This window comes from Mauremys reevesii, linkage group 8 (genome assembly GCF_016161935.1).
Source record: "Mauremys reevesii isolate NIE-2019 linkage group 8, ASM1616193v1, whole genome shotgun sequence".
NCBI classification, from domain to species: Eukaryota; Metazoa; Chordata; order Testudines; family Geoemydidae; genus Mauremys; species Mauremys reevesii.
Window position 1 is genome coordinate 54,803,544 of NC_052630.1, and position 25,305 is coordinate 54,828,848.

At 45.2% G+C, this 25,305-nt stretch overlaps 1 protein-coding gene across 1 annotated transcript in view; it reads left to right on the top strand.

The window, feature by feature from the left end:
* Positions 1-25,305, top strand: part of LAMC1 (laminin subunit gamma 1) — a 129,827-nt gene that overhangs the window by 100,503 nt on the left and 4,019 nt on the right. Inside the window, 23 exon segments of the mRNA XM_039483641.1 lie at positions 2,699-2,816; positions 2,969-3,045; positions 3,048-3,066; positions 3,175-3,311; positions 6,281-6,403; positions 6,510-6,699; positions 7,032-7,144; positions 9,370-9,591; positions 9,805-9,993; positions 11,986-12,231; positions 12,659-12,812; positions 13,267-13,409; positions 14,133-14,311; positions 14,573-14,729; positions 19,280-19,485; positions 20,145-20,224; positions 20,672-20,809; positions 21,056-21,200; positions 22,158-22,307; positions 22,728-22,842; positions 23,387-23,586; positions 23,949-24,107; positions 24,781-24,880. Coding sequence (XP_039339575.1) covers positions 2,699-2,816; positions 2,969-3,045; positions 3,048-3,066; positions 3,175-3,311; positions 6,281-6,403; positions 6,510-6,699; positions 7,032-7,144; positions 9,370-9,591; positions 9,805-9,993; positions 11,986-12,231; positions 12,659-12,812; positions 13,267-13,409; positions 14,133-14,311; positions 14,573-14,729; positions 19,280-19,485; positions 20,145-20,224; positions 20,672-20,809; positions 21,056-21,200; positions 22,158-22,307; positions 22,728-22,842; positions 23,387-23,586; positions 23,949-24,107; positions 24,781-24,880 — 3,360 coding nt within the window.

The following is a 25,305-nucleotide window of genomic DNA, read 5'->3' on the forward strand; positions in this document are numbered from 1 at the left end:
TCTTTTAAAGGAAAGTCAAAATACTCTGCTGGATTTTGTGGGTGGGGGAAGGAGGGAGAAAAAATGTCTGTCATAAGAACAAATTAATGGTAGTCAAGCAACTTACCTGACCTGTATAGAGATCAATCCCACAAGTAATAAGAGGAACGGGGAAAACAAAAAGGTAGTGGAAGCTAAGGTAAGAGCTGATAATCCAAAATAGACCAGCTGAAATAAATTAGGTCTGGCACAGTCCTTCACTAGCTGCCTTGAGAACATGTTGCAAGCACGATCTCCTATGAACTCCAGAAGGAAAGTTCCACATTCAAAAAACTTTTGACCAAGAAAGGCATGCCCACACCCTTTTCTTCGCTGCCTCCACCCCCAAACTTTCCCTGGGCCTTACGTTAAGATCAAGTCAGGCCAACTGTAAATGCCAAGTACGGACATGGGAAGAGAGGTGATTGCTCAGGTATGTAGGGGCAAATTACAAAGGTCTTTATAACTTAATACTAAGCCCTTGACTTGTTGCCCAGGGTATGCTGGCATCCAGTGTGTATTAAAAGTGTGTGGAGTTGATTTAGGATGATATTTTTATCTACATAATGTTTTTATAAACAATTATAGACTGGATCACACAGGGAGTTTGAACTTTGACTGTATATGGGAAAGGTTTTGTGAGTCCTTCACTCTTAATTATTCTGTCTGGTTTAATCCTCTTATAATTGTTTCACTTGCTGTTACACACAGCCTTTTAGTGCAGCCTGAAATGGAAGGCAGAAACCATTCCTTTTTATACATAAAAAGTTGCATGATATTACATATTGGTTCACTTATTAGCCCTTAGAACACTGACATTTTCCCAGACTGCTAGCCAAACAAATGCCTGGAAGAAAACATTCTGTCTTCAAAGAGTTAAAGAAACTGAGTAAACTGTGTCTTCAGGACCAAACTCAGGGAGCATGTTTGTGTCCCTTTCACAAGGGGGGGGGAAGGTCAAAATTTTCATTCAGATGCAATTTTATAAAACGTAGCTTTAAGACAGTTCCTTGCTACAAATGTGAGGCTTGCTTTGGAGTCTGTTAGAGGTCATGTGTTCCTCTACCAATCCTCCTCAATACTGTTAGGTTTAGCATTCAAAGTCTATCAGTGTGATGTATAGTGGTTTCTTAGCATTTAAATTCTACCAGTATGACGTACGGCATGTGAGCTATGTGGGGCCAAGTGTTCCTTCTCAGTGCTCTTGTCATCTGGCCTCCTGATAGGGAGGAGAAGAAGTTTGAGCTGTTCCAGCACTGTGTCCTTTAGGAGCTCACTCCCTGATCACAGACAGCAAAAGAGAAGGCTGACCTGGCCAAGAACAGCCCATGCTCAGGAGCCTATCTTGCAATACAGGAAAGTTGGGGAGAGCCCAGGCTGGCTGAAAAAAGGAAACCTACATGTAGACAGTCTGCCCCCGAGCATGGGATAGGAGAGGGGGCCTGTTGGGTATTATCTGTGTGTGAGCTAGCAGCACTTGTAGACCTGGTGGGGCTTAAGAAGGCAGAGAAGTGGGAGTACCAAGGAAGAAAATCTGTGTGTGAAGGGAACTAATGAGGAGGTACCTAGGCAAAGGGGGAAATGATGATTGGGGTGCAGAGAAGAGACTTGGGAAAAGGAGGGTGGGGAAAAGAAGACTGCGAGTGTTGTACTGAGGGAAGGATAATGAGAAGGCATGGGATAAACTGGAGATGCAGAGATAACAGTGAGAATGGAAGAGACAGAAGGGAGAAAACCCAATGGAAAGGAGCAAAAATGGTACAAGGAGAAAATGAGAATAGAAGTGGGAAATGGAATTGAGGAAAATGGAAGGGGAAGCAAAACAAGTGCAAGGTCAGTACAGCTTTATTTCGGATGCACAGATGTGAAGATAACATTTGAGTGAAGGTTTCTAACCATTAGAGGAGTGAAGTTCTGGAACAGCCTTCCAAGGGGAGTAGTGGGGGCAAAAGAGATATCTGGCTTTAAGACTAAGCTTGATAAATTTATGGAGGGGATGGTATGATGGGATAGCCTAATTTTGGCAATTGATTTGGCAATGGATCTTTGATTATCAGCAGGTAAGTATGCCCAGTGGTCTGTGATGGGATGTTAGATGGGTTGGGATCTGAGTTACTACAGAGAATTCTTTCCTGGGTGCTGGCGGGTGAGTCTTGCCCACATGCTCAGGGTTTAACTGATCGCCATATTTGGGGTCGGGAAGGAATTTTCCTCCAGGGCAGACTGGCAGAGGCCCAGGAGGTTTTTCGCCTTCCTCTGCAGCATGGGGCACGGGTCACTTGCTGGAGGATTCTCTGCAGCTTGAGGTCTTCAAACCGCAATTTGGGGACTTCAATAACTCAGGCATAGGCTAGGGGTTTGTTATAGAAGTGGATGGGTGAGATTCTGTGGCCTGCGTTGTGCAGGAGGTCAGACTAGATGACCATAATGGTCCATTCTGACCTTAAAGTCTATGAGTGATGTCATGGGAGATACACGTTTATGAACCGTCATGTAAATCAGATGATGCCCTTAGGCTCTTGGCAAGTTTTCATTCCAGACCTTGGCGTGACACATCACTGTTCTTCTGTTCCCTCTCCCTGCATATCCCCCAAAGCTCTCTTAGCACACAGTTTGATCTGCAACAGCTAATGTAATCACACGCTCTATTAAAGTTCCCTTTTTTCTCCTGTTCCCATAGGCTCTCTCAGCACTCAGTGTGATAACTACGGCCGGTGCAGCTGCAAACCAGGTGTGATGGGAGATAAATGTGACCGATGCCAGCCAGGGTTCCATTCCCTCTCAGAGGCTGGGTGCAGGTAAGGGATTCTTTTCCTGTAGTTAAAATAGAAGGGGAAGGAGCTAGTGGTCAAGAGGGGAGTGTGTGAATTTTCCTGTAAACTTTCTTCTCTTTGGGTTTCTGTACCCAGTTCTCAATGGGTTTCTTTCTCCTCTCCACTGTCTCCATCAGGCTGTGTTCATGCAATCCTACTGGCAGCACAGATGACTGCAGTATTGAAACAGGGCGATGTACTTGCAAGGACAACGTGGAGGATTCCACTGTGAGAGGTGACTTGCCCTTTCAATAGCTCTGTTGCATATGTCTCAGGAGTGTTCTTGGTCACTGTGTGTTTTGAAAAAGATGAAGAAATAACTTCTTACTCTTGCTCATTTTAGATGTAAACCTGGATTTTTCAATCTGGATCCAGCCAATCCGAGGGGCTGCACCCCTTGCTTCTGTTTTGGTCACTCCTCGGTCTGCACCAATGCCATTGGCTACAGTATCTACAGCATCGTCTCCAACTTCCAGACTGGTAAGGACAGATCTTCCTTTGACTTCAAGGCTGTGCTATGGACTTCAATCTAAAAAATTAACTCTTTCCTTCTGCTCCTCTTCCCCTTTCCCTGGGCTGGGTTACTGTAGCCAAGGCATTCAGACTGTAGGTACCTAAATATGTAGCATCACTTTCAGAAGTGCTGAGTACCTACAATACACATTAAAGTCAATAGGAGGTGTTCAATGTCTTCAAACATCAAACAATTTTTTTAGGTGGCCAAATATGGATTTAGGTGCATGACTTTAGGCATCTAGGTTTGAAATGTTTTAATGTATATGTGTACTGAGGAGGTAAACATTTCTCTTTACGCTTAATGCCGGAGCTAGGAGAAGACATTTGCACAATTTGAGAACCTAGCCAAAAGTTTGGGCTTCTAAACTTTATAATATAACAACTCTTGGGTTTTGAGTTCAGTGTGATTTTGGCAGAATGTGCCTTCTGGCTGCCTCCTGTTGTTTTCATTGGTAGTCCTAGAATCAGGGCAAGACCCACTTTTCGTACAATGTCTTTTTTTGCTTTCATGTAGCAGTAAGCTGTATGGGCTGCTATGCAGCTTGGAAACCATGTTTCTTAATTAAAATTCCTCTGGAAAACAAAAAAATGTTTTATGGAAGCCTGAACTTCAAAGTATGAAAGTCTCTACAAATTTCACAAAACCCCAGATATTTGCAGTTCTCCCATCCCTACTTAGTGTTATGTTTTTTCTGGTGATAGTGGTTTAAAAGCTTGGCTACACTTGAAAGTTGCAGCGCTGGTGGAGGCTTTCCAGCGCTGCAGTTAGTAACCGTCCACACTTGCAAGGCACATCCAGCGCTGCAACTCCCTGGCTGCAGCGCTGGCTGTACACCTGGTCTGGTTGGGGTGTAGCGATTGCAGCGCTGGTGATCCAGCGCTGCTCGTCAAGTGTAGACACACACCAGTGCTGCTGTTGGCCTCCAGGGTATTAGCAGATATCCCAGAATGCTTTTATAAATTACTCTCTTTGTTTTGTTATGCAGCCTCTCTTTGTTTTGTTGTGAACTCGGAGCTCCGTTGATCCCGGAGCTGCTTATAACACAGCTCCTGTTTGCTTTGATCAGTCTGTACCTGGCTGTGAACAATCAAATGAGATAATGAGGCAGGCAGGGAGTGAGTGTTTGCTTGACAGAGAAACAGTGGGGAGTCCGTTTGGATGCAGGCTGTTTGCAATTAAGAGTTAAGACTAAGGGGTCGCGAACATTTTCTGATTTTTCAAGGCAGGAAGCTAAGCACACAGTGTTGGCTCCAAAAATCCACTCTCTCTCTCTCTCTCCCCCCGCTCCCTGTCACACTACACCACCCACCACCCCCCTCTTTTGAAAAGCATGTTGCTGCCACTTGAACGCTGGGATAGCTGCCCATAATGCATCACTCCCAACAGCGCTGCAAATGCTGCAAATGTGGCCACACACCAGTGCTGGTAGCTGTGAGTGTGGCCACACACCAGCACTGTCCCTACACAGCTGCACGACCAGCGCTGTAACTCCCAGCGCTGCAACTTTCAAGTGTAGCCAAGCCCTTTGAAAGTTAGAGAAAATGGTGGGCATAATGTGTGTGAAGTTAGCACTTCGTAGGTTCTGGGTTGAACTGGTAACATAGCCGTTTCTCTTTGTAAAAGGGTGGAAACAATGACACAAACTTCCTAAAGCATGTTAGCACCAGTGCATAAAATGTAAGCTAGAAATTCCCTGGGTGACTCATTGTGTTCCATGCGTGATATGGTATCTGTGATGGGTTTGGTCACAGAGACCGCCTTGGGATTGTCACCTGATGTGCTGAAATTACCTCTGAGCCCGTTTTCCACTGCCAGCTTGGGACGCCAGAACCCTTCCTTGTTGAGCCAGACATGCTTGTCTGCTGCAACACAGACCCAATCTGGTCCATGCCCCCAAAGCTGCAGACTGTAACCAAAAACTGCTCAGCAAATCACCTATCTCCAGCACCAAGACACCCAGCTTCCAGTGGGATCCAAACCCCAAATAAATCTGCTTTACTCTGTATAAAGCTTATACAGGTAAACTCATAAATTGCCCGCCCTCTATAACACTGATAGAGAGATGTTTGCTCCCCCAGGTATTAATTGCTTACTCTGGGTTAATTAAGAAACCAAAGTGATTTTATTAAGTATAAAAAATAGGATTTAAGTGGTTTCAAGCAATAACAGACAGAACAAAGTAAGTTACCAAGCAAAATAAAAGAAAACACGCAAGTCTAAGCCTAACAGATTTAAGAAACTGAATACAGGTAAATCTCACCCTCAAAGATGTTCCAATAAGCTGCTTTCACAGACTAGACTCCTTCATAGTCTGGGCCCAGTCTTTTCCCCTGCTACAGTTTTTGTTTGTTCCAGCTCAGGTGGTAACTAGAGGTTTTCTCATGACTGCCAGCCCCCTTTGTTCTGTTCCACCCCCTTTTATAGCTTTGGCACAAGGCAGGAATCTTTCGTCTCTCTGGGTCCCCACCCCTCCTTCTAAATGGAAAAGCACCAGGTTTAAGATGGATTCCAGTACCAGGTGACATGTCCTGTGAGACCCCAAACCTCCATTCTTTCCAGCCTGACTCAGGAATACAGGAAGGCTTGCAAGTAAACAGCCATTTACGACCAGTTGTTTTAGTTAATGGGAGCCATCAAGATCCTAAGCCACCCTTAATGGCCCACACTTTTTACATAATTACAATAGGACCTCCAAGTAATACTTCATATTTCTAGTTTTAGATACAAGAATGATACATTCATACAAATAGGATGAACACAGTCAGTAGATTATAAGCTTTGTAATGATACCTTACAAGAGACCTTTTGCATGAAGCATATTCCAGTTACATTATATTTACACTTTTATACATATTCACACATAAAACATATGCAGTGCAACGTCACAGTAGATACCTTATAGAGCATTTCCCCTAGTAAATCTGTATTTCAGGGGAGGAAGAGTGGCGTGCTGAACAGCAAGATGGCTCTGAAATTTTACTCCAGTGGAGTGCGGAAACCCAAGACCTCTCTGTTATCTCAGACAGCTATTTCCCTATCTATTTCATTGCACCTGGTAAGTAGAGTCAGAGACAAGATTCTCTCTAAAAATTTACCATGTTACCATATAGTAAATCTTCACTTTTCTGCCCCTAATTATAAGAGTTTTGTTTCTGTTTCAGGCAAGTTTTTGGGCAACCAGGTTTTGAGTTATGCTCAAAATCTGACCTTCTCCTTTCGGGTGGATAGGCAGGACACTCGTCTCTCTGCAGAGGACCTGGTGCTTGAAGGGGCTGGGCTTAGAATATCTGTGCCTCTTATTGCTCAGGGCAATTCCTATCCTAGCGAGAACACAGTGAAGTATGCCTTCAGGTGAGTGAGTGTTCCCTGTAACATGGAAAGAGTCGGGGCTGACTGTGGAGGAAGGAGAGTAATTGCTGTAACAGGAATCTAGCCTGGGGTGGACAGTGTTCTCAGAAGGCACAGTAAGAAAACCAGACCTGTTAAGGTTGTTCTTTTTCAAAATGGAATTCATAATCATGCCATCAGATGAATGCAGTGCATATGGCCTAGTAGTACTACATAGTTATATCCTAAATGTGTTGTAACAGCATATAATTGCTCAAATGGTCCATTGAAAGAGCACAGCCATCAGCATGTGAAAACTGTAAGCATAGAAAATTATTCATGCCTCTTCTCCATAGGCTCCATGAAGCAACAGATTACCCGTGGAGGCCTTCTCTTACCCCATTTGAGTTTCAGAAGCTGCTTTACAACTTGACTTCTATCAAGATCCGTGGGACATACAGTGAGAGAAGTGAGTCATTCCACTACTTGAGAAAGTGGGTTTAGGGTGACTTGAGCATTTTTGTCATGACCATGCATAGATTTGATTAATGAAAATCTGGAGCAGACCAAATTCACCCCAGAATTCTGAAGGAAGTGGTCGCAAAGATGCCAGGATTCTTTAACACAGGGGTGGCCAACCTGTGGCTCCAGAGCCACATGCGGCTCTTCCAGGGGCAGCTCCAGGCCCCAGCAAGCCAAGCGTGTGCTTGGGGCAGCAAGCCGCGGGGGGCGCTCTGCCGGTTGCCGGGAGGGCGGCAGGCAGGGCTCCGGTGGACCTCCCGCAGGAGGTCCTGCGGCTTCGGTGGAGCCGCGGGACCAGCGGACCCTCCGCAGGTACACCTGTGGGAGGTCCCAAAGCCGCGGGACCAGCAACCGGCAGAGCGCCCCCCGCGGCGTGCCGCCGTGCTTGGGGCAGCGAAATGTCTAGAGCCGCCCCTGGGCTCTTCAGAAGTTAATATGTGGCTCCTTGTATAGGCACCAACTCCGGGGCTGGAGCTACAGGCGCCAACTTTCCAATGTGCTGGGGGGTGCTTACTGCTCAACCCCTGGCTCTGCCACAGGCCCTGCCCCCACTCCACCCCTTCCCATCCGCTCCCCTGAGCCTGCCGTACCCTCACTCCTCCCTCCCCCCCGATCCTCCTGCACACCACGAAACAGCTGGTCAGGAGGTGCCGGGGGTAGGGGGGCGCTGGAGGGTGGGAGATCTGATGGGGAGGCTGCTGTCGTATTACTGTGGCTCTTTGGCAATGTACATTGGTAAATTCTGGCTCCTTCTCAGGCTCAGGTTGGCCACTCCTGCTTTAACAAGTGTGGCACCTACTCTACTGCAATTACACTTGTAATGTAAAGAGGACAGGAAAACACAAAACTGATGAGAGATAATTGTTCTAAGTGGGAAGGGCCTGATCCCAAAACCTCCCCATTTTACAGAACCTCTGTTTACTTAGAACATAAGAATGGCCGTACTGGGTCAGACCAATGGTCCATCTAGCCCAGCATCCTGTCTACTGACAGTGGCCAATGCCACGTGCCCCAGTGGGACTGAACCTAACAGGTAATGATCAAATGATCTCTCTCCTGCCATCCATCTCCACCCTCTGACAAACAGAGGCTAGGGACACCATTCCTTACCCATCCTGGCTAATAGCCATTAATGGACTTAACCTCCATGAATTTATCCAGTTCTCTTTTAAACACTGTTATAGTCCTAGCCTTCACAACCGCCTCAGGCAACCTACTTAAGTGGGAGTTCCACATAAGGAGGTGCTGTGGAACTGGCTCTGATTAGGGACAGAACATCGATGGCCTTGAAAACCGTTGAGAGATTTTTATGCTAAAATAAATAGATTTTAAAAAACAAGTAAGAACTTCTTAGATTGGGAATCTACAAGAATTTGAAGTGGAATATTTTTACACAAGAGGAATGTACCGATAATAGAATAGAGGGTAGGAAGTGGGCAGTGTGACTTATCTGATGAGCATTCCAGCTGCTGCTAATATCCCATGATCCTTGGGGTTCTGTTTGGAGTTCTAGGGTTGTTACACTAGAGCAAACATCCTTACGTCAACATATAACAGTCATTTTACATCTGTCATAGAGCTCTGCCTAAGAGGAATTACTAGGGAAAGTCACCTTAAGATACCAAGGGGAGGTGACTTTGGAGGAGAAAACCCAGAAGAGAGTGGGCAGAGGGATGTCTAGGTAGTTTCTTCTTTCTCTTGCTGTGAAAGTGTGGTTCTGATGAAGAATCCACTGCATACAGGGCTTGTCTGTTCTTGTAACAGGGAAGGTTAGGAACCATTCTTGGTTTCTGAATGGAACTATAAACAGTGCACACACAAGGCATGATTTGTACTGCCAAAATGTATTTACACAAATCGTGTTCTTTGCACCCTGCTATGTTTTGTATGACGGCTGTTTGGCAAGCTACCAGCTCTACATACCTGTGTATCTCATCCATAGGGAACTGCCCTCTCTGCTTTCTGGCCTTTGTTCTCTCTGGGTTACCTGGCATCCTTCTCACATCAACCTAAGCAACTGCTGACTTTGCTGCTGAAGTTATAGCAAACACATCTCTTCCAACACTGTGTGGTCTATCTCTGACTTGTGTGTAAATATACTGTGTTGGGCTCGTATCATACCGTTTTTCATGTGTGGGTAATTAAATGCTTCTCTTCCCAATCTCTTTCCAGGTGCTGGATACCTGGATGATGTCACTATTGTGAGCGCTCGTCCTGAGCCTGGAACCCCTGCAACCTGGGTGGAGAGCTGTACCTGCCCAGCAGGATACCATGGGCAATTCTGCGAGCACTGTGCCCCAGGTTATAGGAGGGAGACACCTAGCCTTGGGCCATACAGTCTGTGTGTGCTGTGTACCTGTAATGGGCACAGTGAGAGCTGTGACCCAGAGACTGGTAAGGAGGAAGATTGGGGGTGAGGGGGGCAGCAGCAGGAGATCTGATTTTTTTGTTTTGTTTAATTTTTTTTCTTTCTATGTGAGTAATGGGATGGGGATAGTGACTGGAACAATATTAAAAACATGCACTGGTATTTTTCTCTCCCCTTCTCCCCCTTTACTCCCCCCTCCCCCCCCCAAAAAAACCCCCACCCACCCCCAAAACCCACAGGTGCTTGCGACTGCAGAGATAACACGGCAGGCCCTCACTGTGAGAAGTGTAGTGATGGGTATTATGGAGATGCAACTACAGGCATTCCCTCAGACTGTCAGCCTTGTCCATGTCCAGGGGGCTCCAGCTGCGCCATAGTGCCCAAGACTAAGGAGGTGGTGTGCACCAACTGTCCTGCTGGAACCACAGGTGCATTCTTTATTCAGAGCTTCCACATCCCACCTGCCCAGAGACAGCCTTCTTACACCAGGTCTGCTGCTTTGCACAGTGAAGAGAAATGAGCAGACCTGATCCCTTCTGTATTTTGTGATTGCTTTTTTCTTAGCAGACAGCTTGGTAACTAGTATCGAGCTCTTTGTTGCCATAATTCTTGGGATTCTATGAACTGAAAAGAAGCCAAATGTTTCTCTTTCCTGAATGGAGAAACTGAGATTTAGTCTGAGCAAAGTCTGAAAATACTTGGGATACATGAGCCGTGATAATTTCTGATACTGAGTACTGTTAATCATGTAGAGCTGGGTGGAAAACGGGATAGTCACTAAAACAGGCGTGAGAATTTTTATGTTCAAATCGGGATAAAATTAGAGGGCATATTTTCCCTCTGCCAGTCTGGCAGACATTGAATGTTGTTTGCTGCAGCAGGTTTGTTCTGCCTTGGAAGCCATAGGTTGCAATGATTCATCAGGACAGGGCAACTTAATGTACAAATCCATATTGTTTTTTACAGCCTAAAACAAATGTCTCAACAGATATGTATCTTATTTTAAATAGTAAATTGTAAAGCAGATGATGGTGTTAACCCTTTAAGTAATGCTGCTGCCCTCACCTCCCTCCCAGTGTGTCCCCACTTATGGTGAAGAGCTTGTGATGTGATGGAAGGGAAAGGGGGAGGTTTGCATGTGAAAGAGCTGCCTGAGAAGTAGAGCTTTTAGCTTGTGTGGGGCGGTCTGGCAAACCTTCTGTGGCTTCCATCCCCGTCTTAAGAGGTACGACAGATCAGGGTCACCACTAACGTCTTAGGAAGACTTTGGGAAGCAGTGGCATTGGGAAGTGGGGGAGAGTATTGAGCTGTTTTACAGCTCAGGTAGTTATAGCGAGGGAGTAACTGGGGACAAAGTTTGTCAGGTGCTGCCTAGGGAGACCAAGGGGCTGAGTTGTGTATCGGTGACTGCCTAGGCAGGGGAGCCAGTGTCACTGCAGGGCTGTCTTCTATATGGAGTCTTCTGTCCTTGTTGCAGCATCACAGCCTCCTGTAATGGAAGTGACTGGTGGGTCTCCATATATCTGTTTGCTTGCTTTAGCTGATCTCATTTGTTACAATTAATAGGGGCAGTCATTTTTTGTATTTTATATTTTGGAACTTAGTCTGTGCTGAAGTATAGATTAACTAGCGCGTGATGTCTGGAACAGATTGGAGAACTGTGATATTAAAGTGGCACAAAAATTATGACAAACATGCAGATTGCAGAATTAGTGGCTTTTAGTCCAGTGTTTCTCAATGACTGGTCTGTGGACCAGTGCCTGTCCCTGAGATCTCCCTGACACACTTTAGGAAGGGAGCAAGAGGGTCTCTGGTGCCCAAATGGTTGAGAAATGCTGTTTTAGACTTTTTAAGGGGACAGAATATTGAGAAAAACCATATGTGGAAAGTTGTGTGTTAATATCTCATTGGCATGTTTCTTAAAAACAAATCAGAGTATTTTTGGAGTGACATAAAGGTTTTTAAATCACAGTGTAACTGGAAATCCAAAGGTAGCTTTAACTATTGGAGGTTGTGACTGACTCCTCCACTGTAGTGCTTTGAAGCATGATCTCTTCCTGGTCACTTCATATCAGATGAGGAAAAAGTGATGAGGGACTCACTTTGCAGGAGAGGCTGTAGGGTAGTGGTTCTCAAACTTTTATACTGGTGACCTTTTTCATATAGAAAGCCTCTGAGTGCGACCCCCCCCCCCAATAAATTAAAATCACTTTTTATATATTTAACACCATTATAAATGCTTGAGGCAAGGCGGGGTTTGGGGTGGAGGCTGACAGCTTGTGACCCCCTCCCATGTAAGAACTTTGTGATCCCCTGAGGGGTCCCAACCCCCAGTTTGAGAAACCCTGCTGTAGGGGAATCCAGGTTACCTTGTAACCACTGGCTGCCTACTGTGACATGTATGTTTGTCCTGCCCCCAGGTAAAAGATGTGAGCTATGTGATGACGGCTATTTTGGAGATCCACTTGGTGAAAATGGCCCTGCCAGGCTTTGCCGTCTCTGCCAGTGCAATGACAACATTGATCCCAATGCCGTGGGGAACTGTAACCGCTTGACAGGGGAATGCCTGAAATGCATCTACAACACGGCTGGCTTCTACTGTGACCGGTGCAAAGATGGGTTTTTTGGGAACCCCTTAGCCTCCAGCCCTGAGGTTAAATGCAAGGGTAAGTGCCTTTCTCAGCTGTTTCACATGAAAATCAGAACCCTTTTCATGGCTACAGTTGCCCCTTCTTAGTCTCACTGGCACATCCTTGGAATGACTGAACGTTTTAGCCCCACAAATTTGCCCTTTTGTGGTCTGTCTTGGCCTGACATCATAATAGGGAAAATGTCAGAACTCCGATTTTGGTGCTGCGTGCAGACCTGTCAGCTGCAGTGCTAGATTTCATACTATGCTGATGGTTATGGCTTGATAAAATGCAGATGCTGTAAGCCTATCCAGTGACCTGACACAGTGTGGGCACTGGATGTGGTATGGTGGTGCAGTTTACAATTTGGATTCATATGCTATCTGGCATGTTTGGAGACTCCAGTCTAATGCTGGTATTCTGCTGATTACTGGGAACATGTTCCCCTTTCCATCTCTGGCAGCGTGCAGTTGTAATCCTTATGGCACAGTAAACCAGCAGACAAGCTGCAATCAAGTAACTGGACAGTGTGAGTGCCTGCCACGTGTCACCGAGAGGGACTGTAGTACCTGTGAGCCTGGCTTCTACAACCTACGGAGTGGACGTGGCTGTGACAGGTGAGGTTGGCCTGCAGTTGTGGCAGCGAGTATGTTTTGTGCGGGGGGATCCATACTTAACCCTGATTTCAGCATCCATAACAGGATGGGATTTTCTATGAACAGTGATAGAGCAGGAGGAAAGGATTAGTCATGGAGCAGATCTGATAAGCGTTCTGTAGAGAAGGGTAATTTATAAATAGAAACCATGTTGTGATTACAGGCAAAGACTGATAGGTGCGGGTTCTGGATCCCATTCCTAGCTCAGTCCCTTCATGATCTTGCACAGTTCAGTTAATTTCTGTGCCTTGCTTTCCACATCAGAGACAGGCACAGCAATACCCACCTCACATGGGAGGTGTAAGGCTTACTGCTTGCATAGGACCTCTGAGATCCTCAAATGAAAGGTGAAAGTGTAGCCTACTGTTTTTGCTGGTTTTTTTATTGTCACTTGAAATATCGTCTCCTTCAATAGGTGCGACTGCCATCCACTGGGTTCCACCGATGGCCATTGTGACATACAAACAGGGCAGTGTGAGTGTCAACCAGGCATCACCGGGCAGCGCTGTGAGAGATGTGAGGTCAACCACTTCGGATTCGGACCTGAAGGCTGCAAACGTAAGTGATGGTGGGTTGGAGAATGAGGGGAACTGGAAACCAACGCATGTCTCCATTTTCTTATCCTCTCCGTGCCAGCCAGCTGCTGCTTTCTTCTCACTTCACTAGCTCCATGTTTAATGTGACAAACAAGGGTTGTCTTATTGTGTCCACATCCCGGACAGTGGTTGAGACCTGGTCCCAGTGAGGGTGTTTTGAATCTTGATTTATTTGTAAGAGTTTCTTTTTCTGTCTCTGGGGGGCTCTGATTGCATTTACTTGTAGACATCTACTTCTTTTTGGCATAAACACTTGCTCTGAATATTTTTCCAAAACAGTTCTGTTTTCTGCTCTCTGAGCTCCTGCGTCTCTACTCTGGAATGTGCCCGTAAGTTGCTGACTGAGTCCTGAGAAGAAACAAAGTGTAAATGTGATACAAATGTAGGGCTGGATCTACCTCTTCTTTTCAACTTCCTTGTACTGTGAGAGCAAATTAACTATTTGCAGATCATTCTAATGAGATGGACCAATACAGAGAGGTCAGTTTGTGGGGCACTGGTGTGAATAGTGTCTCAAACTGAGAAGTTACATCTTGCGCTTTGCCTGATACAGTGCACAGAAGTGTCAAGCCTCAAACTGTGTGCTGCTGTGGTGTTCTTTCGGAGAATAGTCTGCAGTTCAGAGCAGTTCTCGGTCTGTCTTTCTCCCAGCTAGTCTGAGTCTCATGCTTTAACTTTTATGCAGCATGTGACTGTGACACCGAGGGCTCTCGCTCCCTACAGTGCAAGGAGGATGGTCGCTGTGAGTGTAAGGAAGGCTTTGTGGGGAGTCGTTGTGACCAGTGTGAAGAGAATTATTTCTACAATCGGTCCTGGCCTGGCTGTCAAGAATGTCCTGCGTGCTATAGACTGGTTAGAGATAAGGTAAGACCTGCAATGCAACGTTCTGCTTGTCTCCTATTACTGCTGGAGGCTGACAAACACCAAGTAGCATACCCCTCTGCTGCTTGCTAGGGGATGAACTCTTCCGAGAGAGACAGACATGGATCTAGATGTACTTGCATGGAGATTCTCACACGGTGTCTGAGCGACACCTCCTGGAAGCTGAAACAACTGACAAGTACTTTGTGTGTCAGCTTTTGGAAGGAGGCTGTTTATTTCTGTCCCTCTACCTCCTTTGCTTAGGTGGCAGAACAACGCGAGAGGTTGCAGGAGCTAGAAAATCTTATAGCAAACCTTGGTACAGGAGATGAAACAGTGACTGATCAGGCCTTTGAGGACCGACTGAAGGAGGCAGAGAGAGATGTCATGGACTTGCTCCGAGATGCACAGAACAGCAAAGGTAGGTTGAATTGGTCTGACAAAGGGTGCCATGGAGCTAACGATTTGCTGTATTCCTAGTCCATTAGGGGAACAAAGCTTTTTTGTTACCACATAATTTGCTTCAGGAGCTGTGAACATTTCAAAACACGGCTGGGGAAGTGTGCATGGGGATGGTTGTATTTTACTCCTGACAATATTCATGGCTCTGTATAATAAACAAAAATAAAGAGCTGTCTAAAACCGACAAAAAGACAACTGGCCCACACAGAGGAGAGACTAATTTTAAAGAGGCTTTTACTGATTAACTATGAAAATCTTTCTGCTTGTTTAAAAATAGACATACCCTTAATGTAGGGATGTGTATATTTTCATAGTATTCACCAGTAGCAACGTTCCCGTTGTTGCTCATAGTTTTCCCAAAGTAATTTCTTTGGCCCTAAACATTCCTTGTTTGGTCTTAGCCCAGAGATGAGTAGGTTATGTTTTCCGGGTTTGGTCAAGCTCCGTTCTCTGTAGGTTCTTGTGTTGCCCTCCTCACCCTAGCACGTCTGCATCTTTCAGCAGTTTGCTAAGTGACGTGACTTACATTGGGTATATGCATGTTTTTAAATATACATGTTGTGCATTTGTTAGAAAAGACCGTTGTCAAAGAAACACACACCATGAGCTTGGAGCAGAAAGGAATGAGACTTGTGGTGGTTCTTAGTTCCTGTGCAAGTTTGTTCCATAGTCTCAGTCCAGCCTTGGAAGAAGCTCTGTTTTCTACACAGACAAGCTTTACCCTCTTGGTAGAGAGTTCCATGGTGCCCAAGGAGCTGAATTGTCACCCATGGTCTTCATCCTGGAGCTTTTGGCAATCTTTAAAAGATATGCTGGGCCCAGGCCATTGAAGGTCTAGAAGATAAAGACTGTGGGTAGCCAGTATAGAGAGCCAAAGACAGGTTTGATGTGTTTTTAATAGCCCCTGTTGAGGATGACACATGCTGCAGAATTTTGTGCTAGTTAGGGTTTCTTAGGGGCTGATAGCTTCATCCCCAGGCGTATCACATTGCTGTAGTCCAGGAAGGCAGTGACAAAGGTATGTATGACCAAAGCCGTGTCGCTGTCTGCCAGGATGGAAAGGAGCCTCCTAGCCAACCAGAGATGGTAGAAAGCTCTACTCACAGGTGTGGTTGTGCAAGAGCTTAGTGTCGGTGAGAAATCCAGGAGTACTCCTAAACTACACTCTTAATTGACCAATTGTGGGTGTTTGCCTTCAACCAAAGGAGACTGCGCCATGGCTGCACATTCTTCTAAATGCTTTCCGCTGCCCACCAGCATCACCTCTGTCTTGCTTGGGTTCAGCTTCAGTCAGCCACTGTTCATGCATGAGCTGATCCCATGCCAGCACTGAAGCCATATTGGTGGCCGTGGTGTGGTCATATGGTAGTGAAGGGTATCTGCTTCGGTCAGCCTCTGCATCATCTGCATGGTGCTGGCACTTGAGTCCATGTCCTCTGACCAATTGAAGACACACCCACTAGCCAAGGAGGTTGTAGTTTGGATTGACAGTTGTTGGTCTGAGACTCTTGTAGGATGTCCAGCACTATGTGAGTGATTGCACTGAACTCCGGGACTAAAGGTGGACTGTGTGCTGGCTGGCATAGGAGGAGCAAGTCCATGCTGTCTGAGAAACCTTCCCAAATGTGCACAGTCATTTCAGAAATTAGGATAATAGTTCTTTGTAGTGCTTGGTGCTGGAACTATATGACCTGCTTACGTAAGTGATTCAAGTGCACAGGTGGTCATAGGATTGGGTCTTTGGTTGGTTTGCTTCCTAGCACTCACTTGTGGAGGTAAATAATTCCCCTTTTACAAAAGTCAATTCAGTGTTTAAATGTTCACCATTGTTACTGTTTGAGGGGTCTTGTGGCTCCTTAAGACTCTAAATAGCTTGACCTTAGGCATGCAGGGGTCACTTTACCTTTGGGGTCTCCTAGGGTATGTCTACACAGCATTTTGAAGCTAGTGGGAGCCTCAGGCTTGGGATAGTGGGGCTCATGCTGGTGCGCTAAAGATAACTCAATAGACAGCACTTCGAAGTTGGGGCTTGGGCTTGGGCTTGAGCCACTGGGGCCCTGGGAGGGCTGAGCTCCAGCCCAAGCCATAGCTTCAAAGTGCTGTCTCCAAAGGTGTATGTCGAGTGCTAAAATGAGTCCCACTTCTCCTCAAGCCCATTCAGTCCAAAATGCTGTGTAGACATACCCTTAGGTTACCTGCATCTCAGGAAAGGCTGTGAAGTTAAAGTGCGCTAGTGTAGTAGGGAGAGCTCTGGGTTTTTTGCTTTTTTTTGCTCCTCTCTGAAATAAAGAAAAGGCAAATTAAATGCATAAATGGTTAGTTCACCATTAAAGTTGAGAGAACAGGGACTCAAAAAACCTCATGTCTATTTCCTAAACCACATTAATTTGAACACTTTGTGCATGTGTAGTATTTTCTGTCTGAATATATAGTTTAATAAATGAAATCTTGTTGTATGTTCACATTAAAACCTCCAGGATGTGTAATATGGCCAAGGCAACATTGCTATAGAAACCTTAACTCTTGGCTTTCCTGAGGATTTTTTTTTGTTTTGTAGTTGATTTATCAGCCTTCATGTTGCTGTTATTTTTTTTAAATTAATCTCACTTTATGCACCAAATGTGTACATGTGTATTTATAGGACACAGTATTAAGATAATGTTAAGGGTCTGGTTTAAAAAACCCAAAACCTAGTTAAGCTAACTCTCTCCTTGGGTGGCCCTGCTGTGTCTTGGTATTCTACCATATCCATATGATTAGTCACTGTTTCAAGAACTGTAATAGTATCATATTACTTATCAGTTTTAGAATTAGGGCAGGGTTTGGGGAGGCCATGCAGAGGTTTCTACCTCCTATAGCATTGCAGAACCCAGATCCAGTGGGGCTCTCTACCCAGGAATGTGATTGGGAAGTCTTTAGGATGGGGAAGGTACCAGGCTGGTGAATCTTTTGCTGTGTAGATCTGCCAGCTGTTACTCTCCTCCTTGTGGAGCAGGAGAACAAGCTGTGGAGGCTGTTGCATCTCAGGTATGCAATAGTGGTTGCAAAGCAGCTTTGGAGCCTGGGTGTGAAGATTCCTTACTCTCTGCACAGCAGAGAGCAGTGCATGGCTTGGAACGGGTCCCGTATGAGGAGAGATTAAAGAGGCTAGGACTTTTCAGCTTGGAAAAGAGGAGACTAAGGGGGGATATGATAGAGGTATATAAAATCATGAGTGAAGTGAAGAAAGTGGCTAAGGAAAAGTTATTTACTTATTCCCATAATACAAGAACTAGGTGTTACCAAATGAAATTAATGGGCAGCAGGTTTAAAACAGATAAAAGGAAGTTCTTCTTCACACAGCGCACAGTCAACTTGTGGAACTCCTTGCCTGAGGAGGTTGTGAAGGCTAGGACTAAACAGCGTTTAAAGGAGAACTGGATAAATTCATGGAGGTTAAGTTCATTAATGGCTATTAGCCAGGATGGGTAAGGAATGGCGTCCCTAGCCTCTGTTTGTCAGAGGGTGGAGATGATGGCAGGCGAGAGATCACTTGATCATTACCTGTTAGGTTCACTCCCATCTGGGGCACCTGGCATTGGCCATTGCCGGTAGACAGGATACTGGGCTAGATGGACCTTTGGTCTGACCCATTACGGCCGTTCTTATGTTCTTATGCTTGCCCCTTTGTCTGTGCATTTTTTGATAGAATTTGAACCTAATACAGTTTTCAAACTGGGGCACACATCCTTAAGGGGGAGTGTGAAGAAACATCTTTTTCCAGGGGTGGTGGGGTAGCTCTTGCCAGCCCTGCGTGGTGAACCCGGGCATCACCTCCACCCTTGACTCACCTCCAGAGACCATTGCATGCACCTTCCTCCACCCTAAAAACCCAAGTAGGGAGGGGCAGGTATTGGCCATGCCCTATTGTTGCAGCCTGGCTGCAAGGTTGAGGAAGCTTTGGCTGTGCCATTGGTCAGTATCAGTGTATTTGAAACTTTACAGGTGTAGGTAATATAATTAAAGTTGTGTTAAGGTCTCTGATAGGTTTATCAAGCATATTTTTGCATGTCTATTTTTGTCTGGTTAGGGAGGTGCAATCAAAAAATGTAACTCAAAAGGGGGCTCAGCTCCAAAATTTGCAAACTGCTGCCCTAATAGAATAGGTGGAACAACTGTTTCATGCTTTGAACATAATTCATTTGAAAAGCAACTATCCACCTCCTTTATGTGCCAGGTCTTGCATTCAAAATTCTGGCCAAATGTGCTCACAAACGCTTAGTGACCAGCAGGGCCATTAGAAGGTAGAGGCGTCTTCGTTTCTTTTGGGTTTTATGCACATTCTCATAACGACTTGGATCGTAAACCAATTACCCTCTCATTTAAAAGGCTTTTCTGGACCCCTTTCAACAAGGGATTAACCTACCAACATTTGCAGACGGCAGCAGCTTACCAAATGTTTTATTTCTGCAATTCATGCTCCCAGTGTAATTAATTTTGCTTCCTCCCTTTTTATGTTGTTCGCCTCAGATGTGGATCAGGGCCTGATGGATCGTCTCAAGGAAATTAACAGCACTCTGGCAAGCCAGCTTGACCGATTACAGAACATCCAAAATACAGTGAGGGAGACTGAAGGCCTAGCTGAGCAAGCCCAAGAACGGGTGCAGGCCACAGAAGACTTGATTGAAGTAGCTTCTAATATGCTAGAGAAGGCAAAGATGGCAGTTGCCAATGTGGTGAGTGTTTTGTGACACAAGCTCTTTAATGTGTAGTGTCTTCCATTTTTTTTAGTAGAATAAGGTTCTTAACGTCTTGAGTACATTTCTCGTCTCTGCCCCTCATCACAAACTAGCACTGAGCTTGGGTTGTAACATTGTGTGTTTAACGTCTTAGAGAATCTCATAAATCTGAGGATAAGTTTGGTTAGTGTGTGTGGCACAAACAAATGGGGAAAATATTACTAGTTGAAAGGAAACTCTTGGTATTCTTCATAGTTTTAAATTTTTTTTACTTGCAGTTTATAACAGCACTTGAATTGGAAACATGTTTATCTTTGTACAAGATTTGTTGGCTCTTCCATTGTACACTGGGTGAGCTGTGTATATCCCAGCACTCATCAACAACCCGCAAGGACTTCGGTAACCACTTTGCCTCCCACTGTGCTCCCCAATCTCTCTCTCTCTCACACACACTCGCACATCCTAAACACAATCTTGGAGCATTTGTTTTTGGGGAAGAACCTACGCAAAAAAATCTCAGACTTTGCAAACTAATATAAGAAATGAGAAATAGAGCAGTCACATTAAGTCTGCAACCCATGACTATGAATAATTAAAGTGACAATAAAAAAAAGGAAAATAATAGCTTCTGAAAGGATGTTTGATTTTGCTTTCAGTCCATTACCCCACCAGACTCCAGTGGTGACCCAAACAACATGACACTCTTGGCAGAAGAGGCTCGTAAACTGGCTGAACGGTAAGGCCCAGTGTACCAGTACAAAGCATCAATGTAAGGGTAGGGCACTTGGTTTTTGCCTTTTTGAAGGCTCAGTGGGCCCCTGCTGGGAAATGGAAGGCTAACCTTAATTTGCCTGAAACAGAGCAAGCCTCCTTTTGCTCAATATGAAGTTGCAGCTGCTTGGATCAATGATGGGGCATTGAATTCTGGGACCTGTAGCCATCAGAGCTGTATATGAGTATTACTGACGAGAGCAACCTTTGGCCTAAACGCAATGTAAAATCCTAGTAATACCCTGCAATTGCCCTCGCAAGCTTTATTGGTGTGTTGGCAGTGGGTTGGGGAGACAGCACCTCTTTATTAGCACCCTAACTGTGGTACTGGGAGAGGAAGGGGAGTGTTAGATGGGAATAAAATTGGCTGGTAATTCTAATTAGATTATTTTCCCTCTGTAATATTGCCCAGACACAAACAAGAAGCTGATGATATTGTGCGCATAGCAAAGGCAGCAAATGATACATCCACAGAGGCGTATACATTGCTGTTGAAGACACTGGCAGGAGAGAACCAAACTGCGAGTGACATAGATGAGCTCAACAGGAAGTGAGTCCGTAACAGAAAGCAGATTATTCTCCTCGTGGTTTGAGTGGGGAAGGGGGATGGTGCTTAAAACAAGATGTCCTCTGTGCTTTGGCTGGTGGGAGGGACCTGCTTTTAAGAAGTACGTTTCATGTGAGTTCTCTGTTTCAACTTCTGTCTTCACTTCTGCCAAGACAGTTTTATCCCTCCTTTGCTGAGTCAGTAAAAGAATGAAATCATAGGCTAACTGGATACTCTGTTGTCTCTTAGGTATAATCAAGCAAAGAACATTTCTCGAGATCTAGAGAAACAGGCTAATAAGGTGCATGCGGAGGCAGAGGAAGCTGGGAATAAGGCCCTGCAGATCTATGCTAATCTCACCAGTCTTCCTGCTGTGGACTCCAAGGGTCTAGAGGTATCTGAGTCAAGCAACATGCACAGTGTGTTCAAAGATCAATGGTGGCAAATATCATAGAATGTCAGGGTTGGAAGGGACCTCAGGAGGTCATCTAGTCTAACCCCTGCTCAAAGCAGGACCAATCCCCAGATAGATTTTTGCCCCAGATCCCTAAATGGCCCCCTCAAGGATTGAACTCACAACCCGGAACTGGTGTGATAAATTACTAATGTCTTGTTCAGTACTTTGCAAACAATACTGGAGCCTAACACCTGTAAGTTTAAGTGCCATGTAATTTTTGTCTGTATGGAGTAGTCAGGACCTTGACATTTCAGTCCTCCTCAAAAAGACGTGCACACAGGAAACCGCATGTTTCTCTATTTATCCATTTTTAAAGGATGAAAGACAGAATCACCTGCTTTTAGGGAACGCAGGAATCTCAGACCTAATGCCAAGCCCTCTAAGTTGTCCCCTTTCCCATTCCCCGCACCCCCTTCCCTCTCCCCCTCCCCTTCCCACCACCACCATACACACACACACACACTAGAAGAGAGTTTGATGTAAGCTTTCTTGCACAGGGACTGTCTCTATATGTGTTCTGTATTGCATTCAGCACAGTGGGGCCCTGATCCTGTTAGGAATTTTAGTAGCAAATTACACCTCTACCCCGATATAACACTAATTCGGATATAATGCGGTAAAGCTGCGCTCCAGGGGGCACAGGGCTGCACACTCCAGTGGATCAAAGCAAGTTCGATATAACGTGGTTTCACCTATCACGCGGTAAGATTTTTTGGCTCCCAAGGACAGCGTTATATCGAGGTAGAGGTGTAGTAATAACTGAACACTAGGAGTCTAGCTGCAGCTTCTGTCTCTTTTGAGCACTAGAAAGTGCACAGTGTATCTGTTGTCTCCCTGCAAAGAAGTTCTGTTATGTTCACAGAAGCTGGTTTTGTTTCCAATCTCCACATACAGAATGAAGCAAATAAGATCAAGAAGGAAGCAGAGGAGCTGGATCAGCTCATTGACAGGAAGTTGAAGGATTATGAGGATTTGAGAGAGGACATGAAAGGGAAGGAGCTGGAAGTGAAGAATCTCTTGGAGAAAGGAAGGACTGAACAACAGGTTAGTTCTGGGTGTGCAGGCTCTTACTTCCTAAAGTGACCCTAAGGAAGCAAATGACAGACCAGATCTGAGAGATTCAAACATTCTTATACTGCTAATAACTGACTTGGTGGACATCACAGTGGGTGGAGAGAGTAAACAGCAGGTTCTGAACACAAGATAGGAAAAGCTCGTGAAAATGTAGTGGTGTTGAGATTCTCACTTGAGGGCATGAGCAACAGTGGACTGTGCTATATTGTGTCATGGGGACAGGTACCCCTTGAATGTGTTATATGGTTGCAGAATAAGCATAGTCCATCATCAGTAATGAGCCTTTTTTTGTACTGGGCTGGGATTTGCAGGGCTACTGTGCATTGTGGCATGGCTAGATCTTGTTCTACAGAAGATGAGAATATGCTGAGCTGTGTTATGTATCTCTAGACTGCCGACCAGCTGCTGGCCCGAGCAGATGCTGCCAAAGCTCTGGCTGAAGAAGCTGCCAAGAAGGGAAGAGAGACGCTAGAGGAGGCCAATGACATTCTCAGCAACCTGAGAGGTATACGAGAGATCTCTAGGGACAATATCTGTACATGGTTTGTATAATGACCAGGCTTCTTCCATCAGAGGCAGACTTGTTTAGGGAGTTGTGTGGTTTAAGCTCTCGCCCCTGGAAACTAACTTCTCATTCAACAGTGACCATCAACCTACATTGCTAGACTCCACTTATAATTTAGCATCACTATGCAGTCTGCATATTGAGCCTCAAACCCCCCTGATCTGCAGTCACTGCTATTCTGGAAGCTTGGAGCATTGCATTTGCTAATAGGGAGAAGGCCAATAATAAACTTGTGCAGTCAGTACATCCTGGGTTAATACCTGTGATACCACCAGCGTGTGTGTCTCTTGTAACAGAAACCGTAGCACTCCTTTCAAAGGCATTGATCAACTTGACCCCCCCGTCCCCTATCGTTCTTCTTCCCTCCAATTTAAAGGTAGCATAGGCTGGGCTGCTTGCTAGGCTGCTGGCCAAGTTTCCTTGGCCTGACAAGTGTCTCAGCCTTCCAGAGCAGGACGCAAAACAATGCCTGAATTTTTATCAGATTTTGACAAGCGTGTGAATGATAACAAGACAGCCGCCGAGGGGGCATTAAAGAAGATTCCTGCCATTACTCAAACCATTGCTGAGGCCAATAATAAGACAAGGCAAGCAGAGCTGGCGCTTGGTAATGCTGCTGATGATGCCAGGGAAGCCAAGAACAAAGCAGACGATGCTGAGAAAATTGCTAATTCTGTCCAGAAGGTGAGACTCGCAGCACCGTTTGAGTCACTCTTTGTGAAGTAGTGAAATTTAATTGAGTACATTTCTTTCTGCTCCTGTCTGTCCTGCTGGGACTATGCACTTCCTGCCCTACTGAATTGTGTTAAGCCCACGGTGAGCTAGCACGGTTTTCACTATCCACTGTGTAAACTCCAGAGAGTGAGATTAGTCGGTGTGAAATTTACTGCTGAAATGTGTGGTTGAGCTTGCCTCCCATCAGAAATGGCACATACAGCAGAGAAACTTGCCCTGGTGCATTATAGGAGAAAAAAAGGGGTGAAGACTTTTCTTTTGTATCCTGCGTGTTCCACCCTTTTTGAACCTTTTATCTACATTGGCCTTAGAATGCTGCCAGTACAAAGTCTGAGGCCGACAAGACTTTCTCTGATGCGACAGAGCTAGACAAAGAAGTGGATGACATGCTGAAACAGCTGCAAGATGCCGAGAAGGAGCTGAAGAGGAAGCAGGAGGATGCTGATCAGGATATGATGATGGCAGGCATGGTGAGTTATTCTAGGAGCTGAATGCAGTGCGTGGGACAGTAAGAAGAGTGGATACTGGTATCAATGGTGAGAGTTGGTGTGTTGGGCTCTGTCATTCTTAGTATCTTATTGACTGTCCTGTTGCAAAAACATCTGGTTTGGATCTCAAGTCCAGTTAGTGACCTTTTTTTTTTTAACTAAGTTTTGTAAGAGAGAGGAAAAAAACAGGATTAGAATATAATGCCTCTTGTAACTTTAACTATAGAGCCCTGACACAACTTTATAGTCTGGAGACAGACTTCCATGACCTAAGACTTGTCCCATCTCTAAACAAAAGAATGGTTGCAGCCCATATGGTCTCTGTTGTCCAATGGAAGCCTCCTCCATTATTAGTTTTCCTATGGAAGGCTAAGTAATTTCATTTTTGTATTGCCCTGCTCTCCACACTCACACATCCAAGCTGTGATTCAGATCTAAGATTGAAAGGGGTTGGGGATTATCCTAAACAGGGGAGTCAGGGATGCAAAACAGTGTGTAGAGACATATGAGATTAGCCCTTTGTGTCCTTGGGCAAGTTTCATGATCTAGGAGGGCAAGCATTGGGTGGGGAAGCTTTGCGATGCAGAGAGGCAAATCCATTATGACCCTGACCACTTTGACATCACTGCATTTACACACACTTCTTTTTCTACAGGCTTCACAGGCTGCCCAAGAGGCAGAAGACAATGCGAGAAAAGCTAAGAACTCTGTTAACAGCTTGCTCACCGTCATTAATGACCTTCTGGGACAGTTAGGTATATATCTAATTTACAGCTCTCCCCACTCCTAGCAGAATTCTGCTCCTAAATACACATGCCTTGTTCTTCAGAACATTGTTTTATTGCAGAAGCTGGAAAAAAGTAGCAATTGGATTAGCTTGGCATCTAATGGTCCATTAAATTATTTATTTCTGAATCAGTTTTTTGTGGGTTATCCTCCAAGACTCACTGTGTTCATTGCTGCTTTGTGTGAGCATTGCAGATGTGACTCTTCCAGTTTTGCTGTGTCTGAGACTGCTGGCCCTTAAGGTACAAAGAAGGCTGGTGTGTGTATGTGAGGAGCTCTCTTTGTCCTCATTCATTTCCTGTGCTCAGATTATATTCCTTTCAACTTTTGGAGACTTAAATACCCGTTTTGGTTACTGCATCTCCTATGATGGAGAGCAGAGAAATGATGAAAA